Source organism: Rhincodon typus, chromosome 48 (genome assembly GCF_021869965.1).
Source record: "Rhincodon typus isolate 14 chromosome 48, sRhiTyp1.1, whole genome shotgun sequence".
Classification (NCBI taxonomy): domain Eukaryota; kingdom Metazoa; phylum Chordata; class Chondrichthyes; order Orectolobiformes; family Rhincodontidae; genus Rhincodon; species Rhincodon typus.
In genome coordinates this window covers 4,821,393-4,831,541 of record NC_063379.1, presented here as the reverse complement: position 1 = coordinate 4,831,541, position 10,149 = coordinate 4,821,393, and the positions used below count along the sequence as shown (strand labels likewise).

The 10,149-nt window shown below is 47.0% G+C and overlaps 1 protein-coding gene across 1 annotated transcript in view; it reads right to left on the bottom strand.

Annotated features, from left to right (window-relative positions):
* LOC109925443 (nectin-4-like) overlaps positions 1–10,149 on the bottom strand; it is a 16,141-nt gene that overhangs the window by 2,029 nt on the left and 3,963 nt on the right. Inside the window, exons 4-7 of the mRNA XM_048620758.1 lie at positions 9,303–9,454; positions 8,771–8,918; positions 3,097–3,205; positions 61–396 (exon numbers count right to left, since the gene is read on the bottom strand). Of these exons, the coding sequence (XP_048476715.1) occupies positions 61–396; positions 3,097–3,205; positions 8,771–8,918; positions 9,303–9,454 (745 nt within the window). The remainder of the gene's footprint in view (positions 1–60; positions 397–3,096; positions 3,206–8,770; positions 8,919–9,302; positions 9,455–10,149) is intronic.

Genomic DNA, 10,149 nt, shown 5'->3' with positions numbered 1-10,149 from the left:
TTTGATGGGGGACAATGTAGAGGGACCTTTACTGTGTAGCTAACCCCATGCAAGTCTCACCTGTTCTGGAGTCACTGTCATTTCACCGGTGCTGTCCCTGTGGTTGCTCAGGGGAATTGGTGGAGGAAGAGTCCTTGAACCAGGCCCGAGCACCCTCTCTCTGCCGTTGTACCTCAGGCCACTGTTCATGCTGTGGCGGAAGGCCCCGAACTGGTACGCCGGTGGAACGTGGGCCGTCTCGCTAGTTGTCGACCTCAGACTGTAGCGATGGTTGCCGAAGGCGGAGAGAGGGAGTGTTCCCTCTCCATTGACTGGGGGTAGATCCCGTGAACTGTTCCTGAGCTGCTGCTGTGTCACCATCGCCAGGGCCTCTTGTAGCATTGGCTCCTGTTCCAGCTGCCGCAGAGGAAGAGGTGTTAAGAAAATTGAGCCCCGGGATTAAGGCCTGTGAGCATCGAGCTGCTTCACACTGTCGACATGCAAATACAGTATCCTCCCTCGTGTGCTCCCTGACCTCCCATCATCTCACACACAGTTGTCATAAAGTCATTCTGTCTGCAAAGCGGAGCTGCAATTGAGAGTTGTCACTGGAAGCATAGCTACTAAAAGAGGAACACAGAAATGACCAGAGCTGCCAAAAGCTCATAACCATTAATACAAAGGAATAAATGACTTGAATCAGAGGTCATAATTTTAGGATAACCGGTGGCAGATTTAAAACAGAGATGAGGAGGAATTATTTCTCTCAAAGCGTTGTCTACCACAGAGTGCAGTGGATGCTGGGCTGTTAGGTAAGGTGGAGACAGACAGATTTTTAATGAGTAAAGGGTTACAGAGAGAGGGCAGGAAAGTTGAGTCAAGGCCAAGATGAGGACATACTGAATGGTGGAGCAGGCCTGAGCGGCAGAATGGCCTACTTCTGCTCCTACCTCTTGAATTCTTTTGACTAGAATGTCTTCCTCCTGATTCTCCACAAAATCAAAGGCAATATGAGGAGTGTAAGATGAATAAGAGGGTAAATACATTTGGGGATTTCAACTTCCCCAACATAAATTGGGATAAACGTAGTCTAAAGGGTTTAGAGGGGGCAAATTTCTTGAAATATATTCTGGCAAGTTTTGTTTTAATATTAACATGCAGAAGGAAAATTCAGGACTGGAGATAAAGGAGAAGGGAGATTTATCAGGGATGTTCAATTGTGCTCAATTCTGATCGCCACATTACAGGAATCAACAGCAAGATGGTGGCAGAGTAGGACGCTCCTGTCAGAGCTCCTCTGCTCCACCTGTTCTTTTTCCTCCTTATTCCTTTCTTTTCTCTCTTCTTTTTCTCTCTTCTCGTTTCTTCTTCTCTTCCCTCAGCATCAGAGTCGGCAGCAGCGCAGAGAGAAGCCCTGCAGCAGCGTGTTGGGAAGCAGTCCCGGAGCATCGAGTCCCAGGGGGGCCCGGCAGCAAGAGTGGAAGCAGGCAGCCTGAGAGCGACAGAGAGGCCGAGTCCCCGGGACAATGGGGGGCGGGCTGCGATACAAATCCTGGTCCAGTGTGACGTACCTTGTTGCTGGTAAGGAATGGACTGGAGGCTGGAGCGCTGCGGGACAGTTGCTGGACTGGTGCAATGTGCTGAGCTGTTGTTCCCAGACTGTAATTTAAATCCTTTGCACTATGTTGTAACTACCTCTGTAAGTAATGCTTATGCTTTCCTTTAATCCTCTTTGTGTAAGAGCACTACATTTTTTTTTAACACTGTAAGATTTGTACCGAGTACTTGTACCTAAGAAGACGCCATTAAAAGGCAGCCATTGTAAAAACTTTTCACTGTTCTCCTATACTTCTGTACTTGTAGTACAAGGGACAATACAGGATATTCTATTCTATTCTGTTCTATTCTAGGATGTGGAGGCTTTGGACAGGGTGCGGAAGGGGTTTACCAGGATGCTGCCTGGATTAGAGGGTATGAGCTGTAAGGAGAGGTTAGAAAAACTCAGGTTACTTTCTCTGGAGGCTGAGCGGAGACTTGATAGAAGTTTATAAAATTATGAGATGCGTATACAGGGTTGACAGTCAGAATCTTGTTCCTCAGAGTTGAAACGTCTAAAACTAGGGGGCACGTATTTAAGGTGAGAGGGGGAAAGTTCAAAGGAGATGTGAGGGGCAGGTTTTTTTGCACAGAGCGTGGGAGGAGTCTGGAATGCGCTGCCAGGGTATTGATGGAGGCTCTTAGATAAGCACATGGATATGTGAGGGATGGAGGGATATGGACCAAGGGCAGGCAGAAGGGATTAGTTTCATTTAACATTGCATTCGGTACAGTCGCTAGGAGGAGCTTAAGAAAACAATTAGGAAAGCAAAGAAGGGGCATGAGAAAACACAGATTAGTAATATTAAGGAGCATTGCAAGATGTTCTTCACAAGGTTAAGGGAATGACTAGGAAACGAGTAGAGCCCATTAGGGACCAAGGGGGCAGCTTAGGTGTTGGGGGATATTGGTAGGAGGCTAAACAAATGCTTCACGTCAATCTTCACTTTGGAGCAGTCAGATGCAGGAATGGAATTTGACAAGATGGTCAGTGAGGTTCTTGAGTAGATCGATATCAGGAATGAGGAAGTTTTGGTGGGGTTTAAAGGGGGTCAAACCTCCAGGTGCGAGTGAGTTGTATCCTGGGAGACAAAGCAGGAAATCGCAGGAGCTCTGATTCAACTTTCTACTTCGTCGCTGGCCACAGGGGAGGAGGTGCCAGAGGACAGCCGATGTGGTTCCACTGTCCAAGAAGGGTGTTAGAGATAAACCAAGGAACTGCAGTCTCACATCAGTGACAGGGAAGTTATTGGAGAAGATTCAGAAGGAAAGAAATAATGTCCATTTAGTGTGGTAACAGTTTGAGACAACAGGCGAATTGATGGAAAGCGAGATTAGTGTAGATTTATGTTGGCGCAGATAGGCAGAAACGCCTCAAATGATTCTATTTTCACTCATTCGCCACCATCAGCTTGTGACAGGTTGGATTCACAAGCCAGAGTAACTGAGAGTAGCTACTCTTGATCATTGCTGTGGAGAGCCTATTACAAAACGTCACTCTCTCGAGACATTTCAACTCACCACATTCTCCTGACTGCCCCCTCCATCTTGAATTCTGGCATCCACGGAGGCTGACATGGAGTTACAGCGACGGATGGAGGGTTGGCGAGACATTGTTGAGATCTCTTCCCTGCGGATAATGAGAAAAGGATAGTGTTTGAGTCCTCACATGAGCATAAGTCATACGTCACCCCACCCCACCTTGCTCGATTTCATCCCTCCTGTTCCCAGGCTCGCTCTCAAACCCTTATTCCTGTCACGTGGCATTCGAATATAAATATGGAATCACCAGAGGCAAAATGTTAACTCTGTTTTCTCTTTCCATGGATGCTTCCAGACCTGTTGAGTTTCACCGCCAATTTCCTGTTTCAGGTCTCCACCATCCCATTTCATCAACATCTCCACCATTCAATCCAGATACAAATATTCCCCACTCAATCATTTATATAAATGATTTGGATGGGAACATAGGAGGGATGGTTAGTAAGTTTGCAGATGCCACTAAAATTGGAGATGTAGTGGGCAGTGAAGAAGGTTACCTCAGAGTACAACAGGATCTTGATCAGATGGGCCAATGGGCTGAGGAGGGGCAGATGGAGATTAATTTAGATAAATGTGAAGTGTTGCGTTTTGGAAAGGCAAATCAGGGCAGGACTTATACACTTAATGGGAAGGTCCTGGGGAGTGTTGCTGAATAAACAGACCTTGGGGTGCAGGTTCATAGCTCCTTGAAAGTGGAGTCACAGGGAGACAGGATAGTGAAGGATGTGTTTGGTACACTGGCCTTTATTGGTCAGTGCATTGAGTATAGGAGTTGGGAGGGTCATGTTGCGGCTACACAGGACATTGGTTAGGGCCACTTTTGGAATACCGTGTTCAATTCTGGTCTCCCTGCTATAGGAAGGATGTTGCAAAACTTGAAAGGGTTCAGAAAAGAAAAACAAGAACGTTGCCAGGGTTGGAGGATTTGAGTTAAAGGGAGAGACTGAATAGGTTGGGGCTATTTTCCCTGGAGTTTTGGAGGCTGAGGGGTGACCTTATAGAGATTTATAAAATCATGAGGGGCATGGATAGGGTGAATAGACAAGGTCTTTTTCCTGGAGTGGGGAGAGTCCAAAACTAGAGGGCATATGTTTAAGGTGAGAGGGGAAAGATTTAAAAGGGTCCTAAGGGACAGATGATGGTGTGTGTATGGAATGAGCTACCAGAGGAAAGGTTTACAGGGATATGGGCCAAATACTGGCAAATGGGACTCGATTAATTTAGGATATCTGGTCGGCATGGACTAGTTGGACCAAAGGGTCTGTTTCTGTGCTGTAAGTCTCTATGATCCAGACACAAATACTCCCCACTCAAGACAAAGTTGAAATTCTGTTCCCGGATCGCAATGGATTCCGTTTGGAAGTGGATTCGTACGGAAGTCGGAGCACGATGCAGGTCAATGGAAAGGAGCTGTTTGCGAGGGCAGGAAATGTGTGTCTGTGACAGGCCTTTGAAACCTATGCCCCTGTATGGGACAGCATTTGTGAAAATGAGCATACCTTTCTCTTCGAGAGTCGGGGGATTAGGCCATCAGGCATGTCTGCAGCCACCAACGTGACTCCAGTACGGTATGTCGCCTCCCTGGTATCTAGGGTAAACAGTGTGCTGGAGTGGTTGCAGGACATTGGTCTGAGGGAAGGGGAGTGCTCTGGGAGACTCAGAGCCTTACATCAGTAAAACAGACCCTTCGATCCAACCCATTTGTGCCAACCAGATTTCCTAAACTGAACTAGTCCCATTTGCCAGCATTTGGCCCATATCCCTCTAAACCCTTCCTATTCATGTAACCGTCCAGAGCCTTTTAAATGTTGTAATTGTACCAACCTCCACCACTTCCTCTGGCAGCTCATTCCATACACGCACCACCCTCTGCGTGAAAAAATCACCCCTTAGGTCCCTTTTAAATCTTTCTCCTCTCACCTTAAACCTATGCCCCTCTAGTTTTGGGCTCCCCTACCCTGGGGGAAAGGACCTTGGCTATTCACCCTATCCATTGCACTTATAATTTTTTAAACATCTATAAGGTCACCCCTCAGCCTCCAAAGCCTCACAAACCTTATTGAATTCTTTGAAGAGGTGACCAAACACGTGGATGAAGGTAGAACAGTGGATGTGGTATACATGGATTTAAGTAAGGCGTTTGATAAGGTTCCCCATGGTAGGCTCATGCAGAAAGTAAGGAGGCATGGGATAGGGGGAAATGTGGCAGATTAGATTCAGAATTGGCTGACCCTTAGAAGGCAAAGGGTGGTAGTGGATGGAAAATATTCAACATGGTGCTCAGTTACGAGTGGTGTACCACAAGGATCTGTTCTGGGTCCTCTTCTATTTGTGATTTTTATAAATGATTTGGATGAAGGAGTGGAAGAGTGGATTAGCAAGTTTGCGGACAATACGAAGGTGGGTCACGTTGTGGATAGTGCGGAGGGTTGTTCTAGGTTACAAAGGGACATTGACAGGATGCAGAGCTGGGCTGAGAAGTAGCAGATGGAGTTTAACCCTGAAAAGTGTGAGGTGATTCATTTTGGAAGGACAAACTTGAAAGCAGAATACAGGGTTAACAGAAAGATTCTTGGCAGTGTGGAGGAGCAGAGGGATCTTGGGGTTCATGTCCACAGTTCCCTGAGAGCTGCCACCCAGGTGGATAGAGTTGTTAAGAAGGCGTATGGTGTGTTAGCTTTCATTAATAAAGGGATTGAGAGCCGTGAAGTTATGCTCCAGCTATACAAAAGCCTGGTTCGGCCACATCTGGAGTATTGTGTCCAGTTCTGGTCGCCTCATTACCGGAAAGATGTGGAAGCGTTGGAAAAGGTGCAGAGGAGATTTACCAGGATGTTGCCTGGAATGGAGGGAAGGTTGAGAGAGCTCGGGCTTTTCTCTTTAGAACGACGAAGGATGAGAGGTGACTTGATAGAGGTGTACAAAATGATCAGAGGTATAGATAGAGTGGACAGCCAGAGACTTTTTCCTAGGGTGGAGGTAGCTATTACAAGGGGGGCATAGTTTTAAAATGAGTGGAGGTAGATATAGCGGAGACGTCAGAGGTAGGTTCTTTACTCAGAGAGTGGTAGGGGCGTGGAATGCATTGCCGGAGAGGGTAGTGGAATCGGCCTCATTAGGGGCATTTAAGCGGCTATTAGATAGGCATATGGATGATAGTATAAGGTAGGGGTGGAGGTTAGATAGACCTTAGGATTAGGGTAAAAGTTAGTCACAACATCGTGGGCCGAAGGGCCTGTACTGTTCTATGTTCTATGAAATATCAAATGGAGCCATGTGAGTTGAACTCAGAAACAAAAGGGGGACAGCCACACTGCTTGGCCCTGCTGGTCTTCCTAACAGTAGGGGAGAGTTAGATGGACACATTTCGTACTGTAACAGTAACGGAGACTTAAAGTATTCAACTAACATCTGGAATACGTGCAGTGTGAAATGCACAAGAGTGTCGGGTGTTCTCAATTTGTGTTTTAATGTAACAAAAGAGGGTGCGAGTCTTCATTTTGAATTGGGAAATGAATCTGACCAGGGTAGATGAGGAGCAGCAGTGGATGAACATAATGATCATAATGCAGTTTGCTTTATCATCCTTTTGGAAAGGGGCAAAGATGGGAAGGAAGCGAAATTGCAGGAACACCAGCTTTACAAAGGCGAGAGATGACCTGGCAAGCATGGAATGGTCAAAGCCGCTCGAAGGCACGTCTGTCGCAAATCGGTGGGAGGCATTCAAAAGTGAGATGCTTCAGGCACTGTGCAGATCTGTCCCCCACCAACAGATCAGATGGTATGTGCAAAATCTCAAGCACGCCCTGGCTGTCCAAAGGCAAACAGAGTTAGGGAAAGCATTACAACAGAGCCTCTGACCATCTCAAAGAGTGGTACTTTAGGAAGCTCAGGGGATGTGGAAAAGGATGTTGGAAAATCAAGGAGAGGATATCAGAAGCCATTGTGAAACTAATGAAAGCCCAAAGGTGTCCTACCACTAGACTAAGAGGAAGAGGGTGTTTCAAGGAAAAGGTTTGGCCCGTTAGAGGTGTACATGGCAATCTGTGTGCGATTTCAGAAGATGTGGGCAGGGTTCTCAATGAGTGTTTTGTCACTGTCTTATCAAAAAAAGAAAGATGAAGCAAGAGTTGTGATTGAACAGGAGGAGTGTGAACAATTAGATCAAATATGTAACAACGAGAAGGGGAGGACTGGGTAGACTGACCTCCTGGAGAGTGGATAAATCATCAGAGCTGAGGGAATTTGTTTCACCAGCCGTTAATGGAAGCCATGGAGAAAATGATGGACCCTGTAAGGATCATTTTCCAATCCTCACTAGATACTGAGGTCTGCAAATATTGTACCATTACTGAGACCATAGATAGAGTGGCAGAATTGGGCATTTAGCCAGTCGAGTCTGCTCCACCATTCGATCATGGCTGATATGTTTCTCATCCCCATTCTCCTGCCTTCTCCCTGTAACTCTTGATCCCCCTTACCAATCAAGAACCTATCTATCTCTGTCTTAAAGACACTCAATGACCTGGCCTCCACAGCCCTCTGCAGCAATGAATTTCACAGATTCATCCCCCTGTCCAGCTGAAGAAATTCTTCCCCATCTCAGTTCTGAAAGGTTGTCCCTTCACTCTGAGGCCTTGGGTCCTGGTCTCTCCTACTGGTGGAAACATCATCTCCAGGTCCACTCAATCCAGGCCTCTCAGTATCCTATCAGTTTCAATCAGATCCCACCCCTCCCCACCTCCTGGCCTTAGAGGATGCAAGGCATGTGCCAAATAATAGACCATTTAGGAGATAGCGATCATAATACATTTAGCTTTAACGTTGCTTTGGAAAGTGGCAAAGGTAGACAAGAAGTTAAATTTCTAAATTGCGGGAATGCAAACTTTGCAAAGTTGGGAGACAATTTGGCAAATACTGTAGTTTTTATTCCTAAGATATATTGGTGATCTGAAGACCCCACCTTGACCCAAGATTTACCAGGATGTTGCCGGGAATGGAGGGTTTGAGATATAAGGAGAGACTGGATAGGCTGGAACATTTTTCACTGGAGCATGGAAGATTGAGAAGTGACCTTATCGAGGTTTATAAAATCATGAGGGATATAGGTAGGGTTAACGGCAGTTGTCTTTTTCCCTAGGATGGGGGATTTCAAGAGTGGGGGCATATTTTTAATGTGAAAGGTTAAAAAGTCATGAGGGGCAAACTTTCTTACACAGAGAGTGGATTGAACTGCCAGAGGAGGTGGCGGAAGTGGGTACAGTTACAAAGTTTAAAAGACATTTGGATAAGTACATGAGTAAGAAAGGTTTGGATGAATATGGGCCAGGAGCAGGCAGGTGGGAGTAGGATTAGGGACTGGTTGAACCAAAGGGTCTGTTTCTGTGCTGTATGACTCCATAACTCACGACATGTGGATCCATCCCTGACCCACTGGTGGACAGAGGAGCTGGAAAGCGCGATCAGAAAGGGCAGCTAGTACAACCAGCAATGGGCTTAAAGGCCTCTTCCTGCCTGGGGTGCAGCTTTTCCGCCATGCCAAGGTTGTTTCTAACCCCCTGCTAACCCTTTCCCGCTCATGCTGTGGAAGGGGCTGAGTGGCCTCTTCCTGTGCCCACCGACTGGCCTCTCTGTGCGGAACGTCACAACTTACAGCTTGAACACCATTTGCTCCGTCTTGTTCTTGTGGTAGCGATTCACAGCGACGATGGAAATGACCAGAATGAGCAGCAGTAACAGACCAACAGCTCCAATGGCTACAAACGCCATGGACAACATATTCACACTGGGCACATTGGTATCTGAGAGAGAGAGACCGAGACACACACTGTTGCAGCACGAGCTTAGACATGCAGTAAAGCTCCCTCTAATCTGTCCCCCTATCAAACACTCCCAGGACAGGGACAGCACGGGGTTAGATACAGAGTAAAGCTTCCTCTACACTGTCCCCCATCAAACACTCCCAGGACAGGGACAGCACGGGTTTAGATACAGAGTAAATCTCCCTCCACACTGTCCCCCATCAAACACTCCCAGGACAGGGACAGCACGGGGTTAGATACAGAGTAAAGCTCCCTCTACACTGTCCCCCATCAAGCTGTTGCAGTTTGGCTGTAGCAGCGAGTTGTGATGTGAATTGGTAATAAGGCTGGAGCAGAATGGGATGCTTCTCAGTTGGAACATACCGATTACTTTAACATCAATCTGTCCGGTCCGACTGCCAATCTTATTAGTCACTTCACAAATGTAAGTCCCTGAATCTTCTGCCGAAAGTGAGCTTCGAAACAGGAGTTTGTTCCCCTCGGTGACACTGTTATTGGGTAATGGGCGTTCCAACCTAGAGAGCAACATCAACAGAGGACAATAGCAAACAATCTGTATCAAACCCCTTCCCATTCACTCTCACTGTACACAATCCCAATGGACACAACCCCCTTCCCATTCACTCCCACTGTACACAATCCCAATGGACCCAAACCCCTTCCCATTCACTCCCACTCTACACAATCCCAATGGACCCAACCCCTTCCTATTCACTCCCACTCTACACAATCCCAATGGACCCAACCCCTTCCCATTCAATCCTACTCTATACAATCCCAATGGACCCAAACCCCTTCCCATTCACTCCCACTCTACACAATCCCAATGGACCCAAACCCCTTCCCATTCACTCCCACTCTACACAATCCCAATGGACCCAAACCCCTTCCCATTCACTCCCACTCTACATAATCCCAATGGACCCAAACCCCTTCCCATTCACTCTCACTCTACACAATCCCAATGGACCCAAACCCCTTCCCATTCACTCCCACTGTACACAATCCCAATGGACACAAAACCCTTCCCATTCACTCCCACTCTACACAATCCCAATGGACCCAAACACCTTCCCACTCACTCCCAATGTACACAATCCCAATGGACCCAAACCCCTTCCCATTCACTCCCACTCTACACAATCCCAATGGACCCAAACCCTTTCCCGTTCACTCCCACTGTACACAATCCCAATGGACCCAAACCCCT